This window comes from Phoca vitulina, unplaced genomic scaffold (genome assembly GCF_004348235.1).
Source record: "Phoca vitulina isolate PV1807 unplaced genomic scaffold, GSC_HSeal_1.0 scaffold42, whole genome shotgun sequence".
NCBI classification, from domain to species: Eukaryota; Metazoa; Chordata; class Mammalia; order Carnivora; family Phocidae; genus Phoca; species Phoca vitulina.
In genome coordinates this window covers 11385561-11403685 of record NW_022589745.1, presented here as the reverse complement: position 1 = coordinate 11403685, position 18125 = coordinate 11385561, and the positions used below count along the sequence as shown (strand labels likewise).

The window sequence follows — 18125 nt, the reverse complement described above, 5'->3', positions numbered from 1 at the left end:
ATTATCATCTGCACTTTGTGTTACATCTCATGGGCAAGTAAATATAGAACTTTGATGTGTTATGCCTCATTAGTTTTGTTTCAGAGTGAAGCATGCTTGTTACAATAAGATATATCTTATCTTGCCTTTCTGCTTGCTTTTCTACTCTATTATATAGCCCAAATGCAAACTAACGAGCAGCCATAAAAATTTGGGTAGATCTTTTATATGTTTCTGAAGAAGAGTCCTGAGCTTTGTGTTTCAGTGTGTCTCATTAGAAGAAAAAAAGAAAACTGTAGGAATCTCATTTTCTATATCCCATTCCAATCACCATTAGGGAATTAGCCTTTTCCTGTTGAGCTTCTCTAGAAGCCACCTGTGGCTAAGGGCTTAGATAGCTGTACTCCCTTAGGTCTAACTTTATGATTCTAGAAGGCAGTTGTCACATGCTATCAGATGTCCTGGGTTCTTTACTGCCTCTGTTTTTTATTTGTATCCAGAGCAAAATAAAGAAACGATCCTGGGTTCTTCATGAGTGTTTGGAAAGAGTTCCCGAGAATGTGGATGCTGCGAAGGAACTGCTTCAGTATGGATTGAAAGGCACAGACCTGGAGGCTCTGGTAGCAATAGGGAAAGGAACACACAATGGCAGGTTGGTCACAGAAAGATTTGGATTCAAGAGGGAAGGTGACTTTATGAAAACACTGAAGCTGAGACATGGCAGAGGGTAAACTTTTCTTTATTTAGGTTATCCTGTAATGAGACAGTTGCCTTTGATCAATGCTTCTCTTATCTGAGGTCACAGCTTTCTTTCCTTTGAGTTAAATATGTGTACCTATGATAGCTTGATGCTAAGAAGAGAGGAGATTCTCCAAACCTTTATCGGATGCTGGCAGTTTCTAATCTGTGGGCTAAAGACACGTACCTGGGAGTGCTTACCAGTCAGGAGCACCCCCTTGGCAAGTGTGAGCTTCATTCACTTTGTTTGTCTTGGACTCATACCTCCTTTAGAGAATTCGAGTGATTAAATCGTGTGTTTTATGAAAGCACTTCGTAAACTTGTCAGTACCACACAAATGTCTGTCAATAATAGTAGTAATTTGACAAGAGCTGTTGTTCATTAGACATTTGGAATTTTTTAAAGATATAAGTGTGATGGTATATTTAATGAATAAGTACTGTAAATGAGACTGACATTCATTATCATTTTCAAACCTTATTTTTTGTACGCTAATTAATTAATTTTAAGTAATCTCTATGCCCAATGTGGGGCTTGAACTCATGACCCCAAGATCATGAGTCCCATGTTCTATGGATGGAGCTAGCCAGGTTCCCCTCAAATTTTATTTTACTTTTATTTATTTATTCATTTATTTTATTTATTTTTAAGATTTTTATTATTTACTTGAGAGAGAGAGCATGCGTGAGAGAGAGCAGGGGGAGGGGCAAAGGGAGAGGGAGAAGCAGACTCCCTGCTGAGCAGGGAGCTGGGCTCCATCCCAGGACCCTGGGACCATGACCTGCGCCGAAGACGGATGCTTAACCAACTGAGCCACTTGGGCGCCCCTATTTATTTATTTTTTTAAGTAAACCATTTTAAAACCTTAAATAGAAGTGATTCAGACTGTAAACTCTGGGCAACATTTTCTTCATGGGCTATTTCGCATTGGGTGAGTATAACCTCACATGTTTTCCTAAGTAGTTTCCATTGCCGTGATTTTAAAATTTTTGTGTGTGACGATTAGTGATGACTTTTTGCTCATCCTGTGGATATGAGTGAATCACTTTGCTTGCAATGCAAAAGCTTTCTTTCAAATAATTGGTTCTTTCTATTTCTGTGGAAATCAACGTAGTAATAAAATCAGCCAGAGTAGGGGAACACAGCTTTCACTAATAGCTTTGGTTTTTTTTTTTTTTTTCTTCCAGATTCACATTACCTGGTGAAGTCGACATTGACAGTATCCCCTATGAGGAGCTTTCACCACCCGATGAAGAGCCTGCCAAGAATAAAAAGGAGAAGAAGATCAAGAAGAGACGGGAACTACTTAAATTAGTGAACTTTGCAAAGTAAATGATTTATGACTGTTTGGTACTTTCCTTAAAATAACTAGTCATTTAAGTGTGTTCTTTACGAGGATTAATTGCTCTGAATTATTCCAGCAACTTACATCAAACGCAGTTAGTATTATTTTACCCTTGTGCTTTTGTGTATTGTTCCATCAGTTTGGGGCTCAATGGAATATTGTTATTTTTATTCTATTTTAACTCATAGAGAAGTGTGCTTCTGTGTTAATATAAGTGGCCTAATAGAGTTATTCACAACAGGTTAACACTGGAACAAAAGGAACTTTGCCGTTGTAGACTGAAATTATTAACCTACTTAGATCGGCTTGCAACATATGAGGTGAGGACTAGTTTTAATCAAACCAATTATGTTTGTTCGATCTATCATTATAAATGCTATGGCTACCCTAATATCTGACATTCTTGATCTTTATAACTAGTTATGTTTTAGGAAAAATTCATTTTGTGCAGAAGCAGTTTCTCTTACATACCAGCTTTGGTAAAAATTAGAGATTGTGGAAGGCAGAAGTTATGTTAGTCTAGGAAGTAGAAATGCTTTAGCCATTTCAGTGTATCTGTGTTTTCTAGATATATGATCCTTTTCGTTTACTTTTATTTTACATTTTGATTTTAAGGTTATGGCATATAGCTATCTCCAGTACTAAATTTCATTATGCACTGGGTTTTAATAATCCTCATATGAATATTTCTGACTCATTTTAATGATTTGCTAGTGGGTTGAATTTAGTTGGTTGAACTTTGATCCTAATTATGGCCAAAATGAGACACATGAACTTTAAAAAAGGTATACTTTATTTTTATTTCTTTAGGGACACAACACTGATGTTTCCATGTTTGATAGTACAATTCAGATGTTGTTAAAGATATTTCAGCAAATAGACATAGTTTAGACTGCTTTTTTCACATGACCCTCATAGCTGAAATTACCCAGAAATTAATATAAATTTCTAACTTTCAAAGCTTGACTTCACTTGCAGGTTACTTCCCCATCTTTGTTAGTCCTCCTTTCCGTGGGCACACCTCTCTCGGCTCTTGGTGCTGGTACAAAGCAGGTGCTCAGTAAATGTGACCTCTAATGATGTGATGCTTGTCCCTGGGATAATGGAGATATTTAATATTTCTAATCCCTATAGGCAGATCCAAAAGCATTTGATTTCCCACCTGCTAATGAAATAGAAGTGTTTTCAAACAAAATACCACTGACAAAAGAGAGCTATTTATGGTCACTAGAAAACGTGGTAGTGAGTATATCATTTCGTACAAACAGGTTGAAAAAAAATTCCTAATACTTTTATCTATAGGTACAACTAGTTTGATTATTGGATGGTCATGTTATTTTAAAGCATATCCTTTTATTGTGTTGGAGTTCTATTTTGAGGTAATACATAAAAGCATGTAATGAACTGCCGAAGTCGGTACAGATATGGCTTATTATGTTTTCTTAGCCTTTGTTTTACTAAATTTTATTGATTTTGGGATCTTAAAGAGTTCCATAAAATGTTCGGAGTTTGACTACCCAGTTAATTTTCTTTCATTACCCTTTAGTTATCGAAGCACTATTTTTCTATTTGACAGTTGTAAGTACCTTTACTAGTGCATGGTTTAAAGTATCTGTTGAGCCCACTTTCTTAGGGAATTAGGCTAATTAGGCTTTTGAAAAGTAGGTGAAGTTGATGAATTCGGCTGTTAAAACTTAAAAATGAAGATGTACAGATACAGTGGCTCACCAGCTAGATAGTAGTAGAGATAGGCATTGCATTTTAATCCTGGGGCATAGCTTATTTTATGAATTCTGTGATAAATTAGATAAAATGGATTCATTTCGATGTGACACAAATGCCTGGTATGTACCAGCCATCATGGCAGTGCTGGAGGGGGGATAGGAGCAAGGAGCTGCCCCTCTGAAGTCTTCATTATGTAGGCAGTAAGCGATGACCACGATGTGTGAAGAATTGATGAGAGAGCATAGTGGAGAAAAACATTCTATTTTTCCTGGGGACGTCCAAGAAGACGCTACATGGGAAGTGATATTCCAACTAGTCCTTAAAAAAAAAGGGCAGGCAGATTTAGGGGGCTGGAGAGTACTCCAAGGGGGACATGGGAGCAGAAGCTCTGGAAAGGTATAGGGGTTTTGTCTTGTTGGCTGGTATATCCCCAAGCTCAGATTGGTACCTGGCTCCTTGAGGAGCTCAGCAAATATTTGTTGAAGCAATTGGAAGGTAAGAGAATACCTTAAGAAATACCAGCACGTTTGTTGAGGACTTAGTGTCTGTCAGCCACTGTGCTGGGTACTGAATCCGGATTATTTCTCAGCAGTCCTTTCAGGCAGGTGCTATTCTCCTTCTAGTTTTATGGATATGAAAACTGAGGCTTGGAGAAGGAAAGTGATTTGCTTAAGTAGAAAGCAGGAACTCATAACGAGGTCTCTTGGATTCATTTGCCTGCCCTGATAATCAGCATGCCGTGTGAAAAAAGGCCCAGCAGCGTGAAAGGAGATGGGGTGCTCCTGACAGAATGAGCTGGTGTGGGGGCTGGACTGCGAGGGAGGGGCAGAAGGGAGAAGAGGTAGTTAGAAGAGTTTCTGGCCACGTTTTGAAAGGTCTGTCATGCTGTGTAAGGAATGGAATTGAACTGTTAGAGGTTGAGTGAGCTTAGGAAAGAACAGGAAGTGGGTAAGTGGAGACGGTAGTTGTAGACAGCTCTTTCAGGAAGTTTTGTTTCAAGGGAGCCAAGAAGATGGTGTTAGCTACAGGATATATGAAATTAAGAGTTATTTTTTTAATAGAAGGAGGAAGTATTGTTTGTATGTTAATGGGAAGGAAGCAGTAGAGGGTGAGGAGGAATTTATGGAACAGAAGAAAGAGGAGATAATGGCATGATTATAGAAACGGGAGAAAGGGGATTTGGAGCTTGAGTAGGGTTCGGGGCTGTTTGGGGAGCAAATGTGTATAATTTTTCTGTTGTGACTGAAGGAAGAAAAAGCCTATTGGTATAGATGCAGGTAGATGTACAGTTTTAGTGGGTTAGAAAATGAATGGATAGCCCATCTAATAGTGTCAGTTAAAAAACTAAATGAAGCAAGTTTTCAGTTGAGAATGGAGACGGGAATGAGTGTTGGAGGTCTGGAAAGAATGAAAGAATTGTGGAAAAGTTCCTAACAGAATAGGAGAGAAAACTTGTTAGGGAAATGTAGTAGCGTTGAGGGACAGCAGATTTGAATTGAAATTATAAAATGTCAAACCTTCCTTAAAGTATAGAGAAGAGTATAATGAACCCAGATGTACTCACTGCCCAGCTTCAACCATTTTGCCAATCTTGTATCTTTTACTCTCCACTCTTGCCTTTTCTTTCACTTAGTCGTTTTAAAGCAAATCCTAGACATCTTACCATTTCACCCATAAATACCTATATGTCTGTAATTGGTAAAGACTTAAAAAAAAAAAAAGCCACAATAACACTATTATTTCTAAGAAAATTAGTAGCAGTTCCCTAATATCATTTGCTATCCACTTCACATTCAGATTTCTCTGGTTGCCTCACAAATGGTTTTACAGTTGGTTCATTTGGATCAGGATCCTAACAGCGCTGAGATCTCGAAATGAGAATTGTCAGCTTGGTTTTGTGATATTTTTTTCAGACTCCTGGTAACTTGTAATCAGGGTTCATAGTTGCCTTGGACTAAGGATGAGGTTTCGCCAGGTAATATGATGAAGGGAAAGAAGCAAGGGATTATTAAATCTCTATAATGTTGGACCAGGGACTGGTTGGAAGGGATAAGAGATTTGGAGGAAAGACAGCAGGTGAAAAAGGTAGGGTCAGGGGACTGGATGTCTCAGTGACTTTGAGGAATTGCTGGAATGCCATGTACTGGGTTGAGTGGGGGTGGGGGAGCAGTTGCTCAAGAGTCCAATGTTTGACATGAGATGTCCCAGAGACTTCCCTCTTGGTGATGATAGAGATCCAGGGTGGTGGTAGGATGTGTAACTGTGATGGAATAAGGGGAATGATTGTTGTGGATGAGGAGTCAGGGAACTGAGAACATTTTTGAAATGTTTTCTTTCTTGGTTTCTGTGAGAATGTGTTAAACACTTTTTTCCCCCCTTACTTCTTTGGCTGCTCCTTCATTTGCTTTTCAGATGCAGATTCCTGCCCTCCCCTCACCCTCCACGACCTCCCAACCTTTTTTTTTTGGTTGATCCTTTAAATGATGTTGCTCCTTAAGGCTCCTTTCATTCAACTTAATCTCCCTTGAAATCATATTCACTTCTGTATTAGTAATAGTATGGCATATATGTGACTCAGCTTAGCTTACTCCAGAACTCTTGGCCTGTCTATCCACCTGCCTCCTGGGAGGCTCCTTTTAGATGTGCTATAGTTGCAAGCCCAACATATTTGCAAGTGACCTTCTCAACAATCCACCCTCCCTCTCTCACCTCCTCCCCGCCTCCTCATTCTTGTCTCTCACCTACCTCAGTAAATTAATTCAATCAATAAGTAATTATTGGTTACTTATTATATGGAAAGCAGTCTGCTAGGTATCTGGGGTTAGCATTAAACATGACAGACACGAGCCCTATGTCATGCAGTGCGGTGGGCAGATCCTCACTTGCAGTTGCCATGGCTAACTCCTATTTGTCTTTTACATCCCGGCTTCGGGCCCACTCCTGGGAAGCCTTCCCTGCCCTCCCCGAACTAGCTTTATAGTACCCTTCCTGTGTGCTTGTTTGTCTTCCCTACTAGATTTTAAGCAATTTGGAGGGCAGAAAACATGTCTTGTTCATTATATCACTGCTGCCTATCATGGTGCCCCTAGCATGTAGTAGACACTCAATAAATATTTATTGAATGAATGAATGGTTCAGTCTGCCTTGTACATCGATCACCAGCAGCTGTAAAGTTAACCTAAAGTTCTCTCACAGATGCAGGTGCTCATAATGCACAGCTATGTATAATGGTTGTTTATTTGTTTTTAGCAGGTGGTGTGTTTTGTTTGTCTTACTGTAATTAATTTTTTACTGCCTATTTCATTTACTTCTTAATTTTTTTTTAATTATCAGCATTTATAAATATAACAGCCATTTTCAAAATAAAGGCAAGAATGCAGATGTACTACTTCAGTTAACAGTTGATAGTTTAATTAATTCAGGGCTTATTTATTTAGGGAGGCAGAGTTGTAAAGGTTTTTAATATTTTCTTGTCAGCCGTACTTAAAAGCCTTTTCATTATTAAGTCACTCTTTCCCCTCAGGAAATCCTAGGAGTGCCTCATGCATCTGAACAGAGATACGATGCTGAATTCTTTAAGAAGTTCAGAAATCAGAATATTGTTCTCTCAGCAAGAACTTATGCTCGGGTAATTTCTTTTTTGTAAATAAAATAATTATGGTTATTAATACTTCCTAAATCTCTGAGCCGTGCAGTTAATGTTATTGCATGGTTTAGCATCATTTCATTTTTTGTTATAATATTAATGTAGAGAAAATGGAATTATATTTTTAAAAATGTTTATTCATTGTCCCTCTGCCCCTCCCCCTGCTCTCACTCTCTTTCTCTCAAATAAATAAATAAATTAAATTAAATTAAATTAAAGGTGGGGGCGCCTGGGTGGCTTAGTTGGTTAAACTTCTGACTTTGGCTCGGGTTATGATCTCTGGATCCTGGGATCCAGCCCTGAATCCTCGGGGAGTCTATTTCTCCCTCTCCGTCTGCCCCTCGCCCTGCTCATACACTTTCTCTCTCTCTCTCTCAAATAAATAACATAAAATAAAATGTTTATTCATCATTCTGAATTTTAAAAATAAGTAATTTTCACAGCACTAGATTGAGAAATGTGATGCAGACTAGGAAGAATTAGAAATATTTCAAAGTACCTTATATCAGAGCTGCCTAAAAAGCTAATTTTAGGTTTTTGAACATTGTCCTACAAAATCATGCCTTTATTTCTAAGGTTTACAGTGGAAATTTACCCCTTGCCGTTTGTACAGGAAAGTAATGTACAAGCCCTAGAAATTCTGTTCACTTATCATGGATCAGATCTGCTTCCTCATCGTCTTGCAATTCTCTCCAACTTCCCAGAGACCACTTCTCCACATGAATATTCTGTTCTGCTGCCTGAAGCTTGGTATGTGACTGGGTTTACTGAATTTTACCTTCTTTCTAAATCATTACAGTTTTTTGTTTCGTTCTGTATAATTTGGGAAATAAACAAAATTAATTTTAATGTAATCTATTTAAACTTTTTTCTGATTATAAAATTATTTCTAACTAATTTTTAAATGATCTCAAAGCCAAAACGTGTCTAGCATAGCAGGATAACCTTAACTTAATGAACATGAACTTTACTTTTTATTTTTTTAATGAAGGCCTCCTGATTTTACTGGGGTGTGCTCAGTATGTTTTTATGGTTCTTTTTTTGTGGGTTTTTTTGGTTAAGAACAGTTTTTAGGATAACTATCTGAATTAGATCTATCTTCTAGAAATGAAGTGGTTCTGACAATATCAGGTCGTAGGTCCAGAGGACTCAGGAATGTCTGAATCCTGGCTCCCTTAACAACCGTTTCTCCCTTTGAAATTCCAGAGGCAGAAAGACAAATGGGAAATCAAAGTTCCACTTTATTATTAATTGAACTGATGCTCTTTATCTCAGTTCAAGGTATTTGAGAATTGGGTCACGACACGTGGCATAGACTCTAAGTTCAGTGGTCCTCATTGTAGCACTCAGTGGGCTTGCGGAGGCCAGAATGTTTCTTCTTGAGAATGAAGAAAAGAGAATAAATTTGCCTCAGTGCCTAGCTCAAAGTGCGTAGGTAGGCCATTAGCTCCAGGCCCTAGTGGCACCTGGGAGCCGAGAGGAGTGCCAAGGATACTTTGGTTGTCCGTTACTGCAATGAGGCCAGAGGCAAGAGTTCACCGGGAGACCTTTTACATCCAGTGAGTGAACTAGATTAGTAAATGTGAGACTTTTTATGTCTACTAGTAAATTGGCTCAGTCACTGATTTGCATGATTTATATCCTTTCTGAATTTGAGTTTACTTATCTTTACCATGAGTTGACAGTCGCTGTGTCGCTTATTCATATTGCATATGTTGAGTAACGAGTGAATTGAGATGTATAAGGTCTGCTTGTGATCTGTAAAACACTAAGAGATTATGACCATTCCAGTTGAAATCATTATTACAAATTTTAGCTACTGGCAACTTAACACTGTTAAGGGATGTTACTGGAATTTAGTGGATCATTTAGCTTCCTTATTTCTCTCCTGTCACCTCCACCCACTATCCTGTTTGTAGGCTTGGGTATTGATGGTGAAGGCCAACATTTATAGAGTAATTAGTAGGTATTTCATACATAGTTATATCTGGTTTCCACTTTTGGCATTATTCCTCTTATTACAGAAAACAGATTTACAGAGGTTTAGTAGTGTAACTATATAAAGTACGGCCAAGATTTGCAACTTATATTTGTTTGTTTATAGTTGTAGATCAGGAAGCTCAAAAAATAAGTTCTAAATTCCTCATTTTGCACTACTCTTAGTACCAAAAAAAAAAAAGTCTTTGTCATGATAAAAGTGAACAAAAAGAAGCTTGAGGTGCTCTTTTCATTTTCAAATAATTTCTTTTATATCCTTATAGTGATATGTAAAATGTATTTTGTGAATGTATATTTATAGGCATTTTAGAATATAATTTTATTGTTCTCTTCCTCTTTTCAAAAATAGATCTAATCTGAATGTAAATGGGCTATCTCTTTAAAAAAAGGGGGGGAGGGCTATCGTCTCTTAAAGTTTTTTTTTTTTTAAGTAGTTTGTCCTGGGGTGCCTGAGTGGCTCAGTCAGTTAAGCATCTGCCTTCAGCTCAGGTCATGATCCCAGGGCCCTGGGATGGAGCCCCACATTGGGCTCCCTGCTCAGCGGAGAGCCTGCTTCTCCCTCTCCCTCTGCCTGCCATTCTGACTATCTGTGCTCTCTCTCTCTCTGTCAAATAAATAAATAAAATCTTAAAAAAAAAAGAAAAGTAGTTTGTCCTTAGATTTGAGTTCACTTGTGGTTATTGTCTCCTGATGACTGCTTAGATGAACATACGATTTTCTGAGATTTCAGAACTGGTTTGCAAAATAGTTTTACAATGCCCAGTGCTGGGTTACCTCTGAATGCCCTATGGTTCCTTTACTGGGGCTGCTGTAACCAACTTAAATTGTGATAAATACTTCAGCTGCCTGAAGCTTGGTATGTGACTGGGTTATTATAGCGAAGGGTAATAGAAGATAAAGTTATTTGGAATCATTGTGTTGGGATATGTTGCTTAGACAAATTTTGAAAAGACTCATTTCTTAGGAGTCTTTATATTCATTTTAAACACATTAAGGAAATAAAGATTTTTGTTTCTCAAGAAAGTCTCATTGAGTGTAGTTTTGCTCTAATTAGAAAGAATGAGGAACAACAGTAGGTTTTAACAGTGTTGTCTCTGTCTTCTTATGATTTTATGTGGCTGCAAAGCAAACCTGTGGTCTATTTTAGGCATAGCCTCTTTTGTGAGGTCTTCCATAGACTTATTCCTTTTCCTATATTTTCATCATTCTTTGTTCTTGTAGTATAACCCTTTTTACAGTGTATTTTATTTTATTTTATTTTATTTTTTTTTAAAGATTTTTTATTTATTTATTTGACAGAGCGAGAGAGCACAAGCAGGGAGAACAGTAGAGGGAGAGGGAGAAGCAGGCTTCCTGCCAAGCAGGGAGCCCAATGTGGGGCTCGATCCCAGGACCCCTGAGATCATGACCTGAGCCGAAGGCAGACGCTTAACCATCTGAGCCACCCAGGTGCCCCTTTACAGTGTATTTTAGTTAGTCGTTTTTAGTTCAGCTTTTCTCCTCTTGTTCCCTTTTTTAATAAACATCCAACTTTCAACCCAACACTGACTCTTTAAGGTAGAGACCATCTCCTTATTTTTGGATTCTCATGGCCTAGGCTGGTGCTTGTGTAATCGATCTCTGAAAATGTTTTGCTTGCTGGATCAATTAGGGCTCTCTCGTGTCCATTTATAAGAGAAATCAAAGTCCTGAAGGAAGTACAACAGAATAGACTTTTTACCTTTAACAGTGGAGGCACCCTGATTAGTGTCTCACTGAGGCTCTGATGACCTTAATTCACGAGTCCGGTGCTGTTGTAGCCCAGAGTGAAAGCCTGACTCTCTTCCCCAGCTTCAAGTTTTATTCTAATGGATGCGTGGATCAATAAGATCTGTTTATAGAAATCATTTCCTTTTTGAGGAAATTTATTCTTCTTTGAATACTTGGTATTTATTTTCCAGTCACTTTCAAGTCAGAGCAACACAAAGTGTCTCTTGTTGGAACTCGAGTGCCCCTCTGCATGTCCCCACCCCACCGTTTGCTGAGCGCTCTCTGTGTGCCTGGCACTGTGGGAGGGATTCTGAAGTGAGGAAAACACACTTCCTCTTTAGCAGGAGTTAATCAGGTATGTTTGAGGCATCAAGAGAAATTCCTGCGTACAGCATCATGCTTTCAAACTGAGGAGGAAATAAGAGTTTGAAAAGACTCTTAATACATTTGCAGCCTTTTCTGCCCCCCCCCCCTTTTTTTAAAGCCTCCTCAGTTGCAATGTTTGAAAACTAGTAACATGATCTTCCCTCTTCCTCATTTACTGCCTTCAAGGACAGTAGAACTTTCTGTACACGTGCCTTTTTTCTCTGAGCGTATATACTGCTCAGCAGCCGAGCCTGTTTCATCCTGCTTTATCGGCCCGTTAGCCCCTCCACTTGTATTTTGCAAGAAATGACTTTTCAGTAATCTGTTAAATGGATTTGAAACCAGCTACTCACCTCTAAATGTGTGGCTCCCAGAAGGCAGAATGGCTGTGGAACTCTGCACGGTCTTCAGCTTGCCCTTAGGACAGTGGTGTCCAGTCCCCTGTTTTCTCCCTCCTACCCGACAGGCCTCTCTGCCCTGGCGCGTGCCATGCCTGCCCCCGCCATCGGGCTTTCGAGGCCAGTGTGCCTCTGTCTGGTGCACCCTTCTCCCAGATCTTCATGTGACTGGGCCTCTTACTTCTTCTGAGTCTCCTCTCAAAGGTCAGTCTCCTTCTCTGACCACTCTCTTTCCATAGCCTCCGCTCCCTCCCACTGCTTTTGCCCTTAGCAGGTGTTTCTTCGTAGCACGTACACCTAACATAACATACGGTTGCGTGTCTTCTCCACTTTATCTCATCTCCCTTGGCCATCCTATTTATGATTTTACCCGCACTTTAAATCCTCCTTTCCTGCTTTATTTTATTGCTAGCATTTATCACCCCTACCTTAGCTTGAGTTCTATTGACTTATCTTTTTTTTTTAAGATTTTATTTATTTATTTGAGAGAGAGAATGAGAGAGAGAGAGCATGAGAGGGGGGAGGGTCAGAGGGAGAAGCAGACTCCCTGCTGAGCAGGGAGCCCGATATGGGACTCGATCCCGCGACTCTAGGATCATGACTTGAGCCAAAGGCCGTCGCTTAACCAACTGAGCCACCCAGGCGCCCCTCTGTTTACTTATCTTGTTATTTGCTTCCCTGCTAAAATAGCAGTTCTAGTAGGACAGGGACTTGGTGTGTTCTTCCCTTCCTTAGCCCCTGCTGCATTTCGAAGATTGCCTGGCATGTTGTAGGCACTCAGTAAATATTTGTTGAATGAATGAGTAAATGAATGAATGAATATCATATCCATAAGGGAAGGGCCTTGTGTATTCACTGTGTAGAGTGTACATGGGAGGGTAGGTAGGGTTTTGCATTTTAGAGTTCAAGCCATGTAATATCTTGGGAAGCAATAGTAAGTTATGCCAACAAAGTGGCCTTTTACTTACCTCATGTCGAGATCCTGTAGGCAGAACTTTTGCTTTGGCATTTACCCAAAGTTTGATGAGCCAATTGTGTTTGAACCAAATTTGATGATTATGATTGCTGGGAAACTTCTGTGACATGTGTTAATTTTGTGTTTTATATTGTCATTCTTAAATTATCATGTGTGTTTGACAGTGATGAAATGTGAGCGAGTTTTGTAAAACTTTGAAATTACATTTTCTATCCTAGACGATACATCTTTTTCTTAGCTATCCTCAGTTTGTCATTGCTATAAAATGTGTATACTTTATATTCTAGTTGACTGTTTTAGTTGAAGTACAAAGGTGACATTTCTTACTATCTTTATTAGCTGTCACAATTTTTGCTAATAGAGGTTTTTATAAAAGGGATTTTTTTTTTTAACTTCTGGGATTTTTTATATTTATGGCATGTTTTAGAAAGATTATTTTATTTTTTCCTTTTATGCCTCTTTTCCTATTGTAGAATCTTTCCAGAATGACGGAAGTAACCTAGTTTAAAAAGTTGTATTTTGAACAGTTGTCTGTTGAAGTAGCATTGGGGTAAGAGCTTCGGTTCTAGAGCCAGGTAGCCTAGTTTGTGTTTTTGGATAACTTTTCTTAAATGCACCTCAGTCTTCTCACCTATAAAATGGGCATGATTGTAACACCCACCTCTTAGCCTTGTGAGAATGTTTAATGAGTCAGTGTATATAAAACACTGAGAACAGTGCTTGGCACCAAATAAAGGCTATGTAAGTGTCAGCAGTTGTTAATGCAGAATCCTATAGTAGGGCCTTGGCTTTATCTACTTCATATGCTTACTGTTCTAAACTTCTTATTGGCGTAACTTTATAATTATAGAAAAGTTGAAGGGAGAATACAGGGAGTTCCTGTATGCCCTTCACTTGGCTTCTCCTTTCTTCCCATATAATCATATCACATTTGTCAAAACTAAGAAATTGTCACTGGAATAGTCAGTTCTGCTGTAACATGACATACGCACTCCTAAAAATCACTGACTATGCAAAATCTTGCAGTGAAAACCACAGGGCTGGTGGGAAAAGTGGGATTAATGGTCCAGCACTCAAAAACTTTGTTCAGTGAAACAAACCTAAATGAAAGTCCTAACATATTTTTACATGTTTTACATGGATAACAGACACGCAAATACTAAAATATGGCACTTACCTTAAAAAAAAAACCCTTAGAAAGACTTTGCATGTGGAAGTGGGTGTTGGAAGAGTTGCACTCCTGCGTTATTGGGAAATGGAGGAAGAGGGGTGGTTAGAAATTCGTGGAAAGTTGTGCCACCAGATGTGGATGGGGGCTTCCTAACACACTGTGGAAACTGAGGTCGTTGGTAGATGTTTGGGTATCCCTGCATGTATAACCCGACATGGCTGGGTTCAGTTTTCTGTGTGCACCTAACATTTCTTCTGGATGAAATTGGGCGTCAGCAAATGTGAAATTTGTGTTACGCTCAAGTTGTTCCCTCGTATATATCACTGGAACAAATTTGCATCTTCAAAACAGTATAGCAGAACTGACTGTACAATACTGTTAACTAAATGACAGATTTATTTGGATATAATTAGTTTTTCTACTAATACCCTTTTTCTGTTTCCGAATCCAATCTGGGATACCACATGTGTTTAGATTTCATTTATTTTTAATATATGGAAATAAACTCTGCTGTATATATATATCAGTCAGGAAATTCTTTGACACATATATTTGCTAGATAATGAAAATTGATACTCATATCTATATTCCTGGATCATTTCCAGATTCAATAAGGAAAGATTGCATTATTTAATGTATTTGGGGATATTACAATATTTAAAGTATTTTATAGTTACAAGTGGTAAAACTCTGTTGATGGAAGTCAAATATCCAGAACATTGCATTGTCCTTGTCCTAGACAAGCTGTTACTATAGTAACTTGGCAGTTTGTTGCTTGTAAATATCTGAGTTTAGTTAGATTATTTGGTGACTGAAAGTTTGAAAAGCGTGCTGTAACATGCAGATGGATTGTACTTGCGTGAACCATAAAAATGTGTTGCAGACGTTTGTTTTCTTTTCTGAATTTGTGATTGTAAGAATTATTTGTTGACTTCTAATCATTCTCTGCCTTCAGCTGCATGGTAATTTATGTGACATCCCATTAAGACTAAAAATCGTAAGAGGCTGGGTAAAAGACGTTAAGTCATTCGTTGTTTAGATCATGTAGGATGTCAGCCTAATCTTATGTCAGTACATACCTGGCTATTTAGAAACTGCTCTTTTTCTAGATCGTAGAAGTAGAAAGCACTTTCACCTGCGTTCCTTTAGAACAACACTGCAAAACAGTATGATAAGTTGTGTGACTGGCAGAAGCACTTCTCCCCATGACCTGCAGACCCAGGACCTCTTTGTGCCACGCATACTGTAGCGCATGTTTGTCCCTGGCATTTTATTCCCTTGCTAACCCTGAATCATTCCTACTTTTCCTAGGCTCTAATCTCTTTGTGGTGCTCTCTGCCCCACTTGATAATCCAGCAAGGTGATAGGCTAATTGTGTTCTTCAACAGTTCGATTCAGAATGAATATATCTTTTGTGCATTTCGAAGTCATATTTTTGGCTTTGCATATTTTTGGCTCTGTTATGCGTGGGGGCCGTTAAGACCATGTGACCATTATAAGCTTTTTACTTTTTTAGAAAAAATTTTAATTGTAAAAAATGCATAACATCAAATTTACCATTTTAACCATTTTTCAGCATACAGTTCAGTAGAAAATACATTCACCTTGTTCAACCAATTTCCAGAACTCTTTATCTTGTGAAACTGAAATTCTTTGCCCACTAAACAACTCCCCATTTTCCACTCAACCCAGCCCCTGACCAGCACCATTCTGCTTTGTATCTGGTTGAAGCTGTCTACTCTAGGTGCCTCACGGAAGTGGAATTGTGCAGTATTTGTCTTTTTGTGGCTCTTTTATTTCACTTAGCATAATATCCTGCAGGCATAATATACTTTTTAAAAAATTTTTTATTTTATTTTTTTAAAGATTTTATTTATTCATTTGAGACACAGAGATACAGAGAGAGAGAGAGAGCATGAGCAGGGGGAGAGGCAGAGGGAGAAGGAGAAGCAGGCTCCCCACTGAGCCAGGAGCCCGATGTGGGGTTCAATCCCAGGACCCTGGGATCATGACCTGAGCTGAGGGCAGACGCTTAACCATCTGAGCCACCCAGGTGCCCCGGCATAATACACTTTCAGGGAAGTTAATATTACGATTAAATGAAATTTAGAGTGGCTTGCCATCTGTGGGTCATGTTTCTATTTATGCTGCAAAAGTAGTTCCCAAATGAAGTAAAGGATGAAGATGAATTCTAGTTTGAGATGCAAGGTTACCATTATTGCCTCACTTCCTATGGAAAACCTCTTCATCTCTTGGTGATAAAAAGGGTGTACAAAGTGAAGGGAACTTCTAGTATCTCCTTTAACACTTTGTTTTCTAAATCTTGGGTTTGAGTAGCCAAACATGGAGACTTTTTCTATAATTACAATAACATAAAATTTATCTCTTAAAATAGCAAAACATCAATATGCATTTTATTAAAATTCCCAGTAGGACAAATTTGATTTTGGTCAAATTGATTTTATCTTATAACTTAAATCATTACTAAATAATTTATCCTTAGAAAATCAGATGATATTGTTCCCTTAGTCACAACTGAACGATAGGTAGAAGTTTACTTTTACTACACTTGCAGTTTTGAATTGTTGATGCTCTGATATTTTATATTACTGGGTGATCTTTTTTTTTTTTAATAGAAATAATTTGAACCACCTTTTTTGTTGAAGTCAGAGTTGACCCTAAGCAGCTTTTAATTCCGAGCTGTAAATTTTTGTTTATTCTCCTTGAAAGACAACAGAAGACCGTACTGGAATCAATTAATGGTGGCTTAGTTTCATAGTTTTAAGGATATTCTGGAAGTTTCTCTCCCATAAGAAGCATATTAATGTTTCTTTCAAAGCAGATGCTGATTTTTGAATTTTAATCTTTTTTAAGTGACGTTTATAACAAATCATGAGTACCTATGAAACTGATTTAAAGATTAAAGCATTTTTATATTGCTTTATCTTATTTCGTTTTCATTGAAAGAACAGTTTAAAGAAGAGGGAGGAGTCATTTGAGATTGTGTGATGTGAGTCAAATGTGGTCCCTGTCCACAGGTAAATTAGAATCTAGTAGAGAAGATACCAGGTAGGTTAGGTATAGATGTAACTATCATACAATTAAAATACATGTTATAGGACGAGTACAGATGGGTTTGGAGATGGGAGAGGTTACTGTCTGTTACAAAGGAGGTAAATCAGGAAAGCCTTCTTGGAAGAGGTAAAGTTTGCTCTAGATGTTGAAAGTTGAGTGTGATTTTTGGTATTGGGAAGTTTGAGGAGGAAAGAGTCGTCTGAATATTTAACATGAAATTGTTTTACCCACTCAGTCTTCACCTGGACAAAAGATGTTCCTGGTGAATTTGTTAGTTGAAATGAAATGAATTAATGTACAGGATTTCCAGTAAACAATCAGGAATCTGTTTTTCCTTATGTTTTTATGTAGCCTACTCTTGTTCATAAAGATTTCTTTTTTCTTCTCTGAAATTACTAAAAAGCAGTTTCTGTTGGTCATTCTGTTGGTCATTCCCACTGTAATTTTGTTATTGTAATGGAAATATCACCTAAACTAGCTTGGATGATGAAATAATTATGGAAAAAATTGGGGCATTGCATTCACTTGTTTGATTCTCAAGAGAAAAATAAAAGTGTTTCTTTTCCCTTTAGAATTGAAAATTGATTAGTTACCTAATCAAAATTCAATTCCCATATGTGCAGTTTATTTCTGAACTGCTGTGAACAAAGAACAATAAATTGGTTTGTATTTTAGACTTGGAATAAGTATTTGGCCTTCTGTGGTGAGAGGAGTATAGAGAGTACTTTACAAAACGGGATATGTTGGCAGTTTCTGAATCCAAGGATAACCTGGTGTTTGGATCAGAAAGGAAAAGCTAATCACCTCAACTGTCTGGGAGCAGGGTCTGGGGCTAGCCGTGGGATAATTGGTTTGCTTGTCTCCGGGCGCTATGGGCACGTTAGATCTTGACTCAGTTAGTTCTTGTCTTTCTATTTATGTAAAGCAACAAAATGCATTTAGGGCAATTTCTTTGATT

General features: G+C 38.2%; 1 protein-coding gene across 4 annotated transcripts in view; it reads left to right on the top strand.

Moving 5' to 3' along the window:
* Positions 1-18125, top strand: part of NBAS (NBAS subunit of NRZ tethering complex) — a 313374-nt gene that overhangs the window by 83625 nt on the left and 211624 nt on the right. For all 4 annotated transcript variants that reach the window (XM_032430100.1, XM_032430102.1, XM_032430101.1 and 1 more), the window contains 5 exons: positions 480-631; positions 1906-2046; positions 2305-2383; positions 7312-7416; positions 8048-8184. In XM_032430100.1, the coding sequence (XP_032285991.1) occupies positions 480-631; positions 1906-2046; positions 2305-2383; positions 7312-7416; positions 8048-8184 (614 nt within the window). The remainder of the gene's footprint in view (positions 1-479; positions 632-1905; positions 2047-2304; positions 2384-7311; positions 7417-8047; positions 8185-18125) is intronic.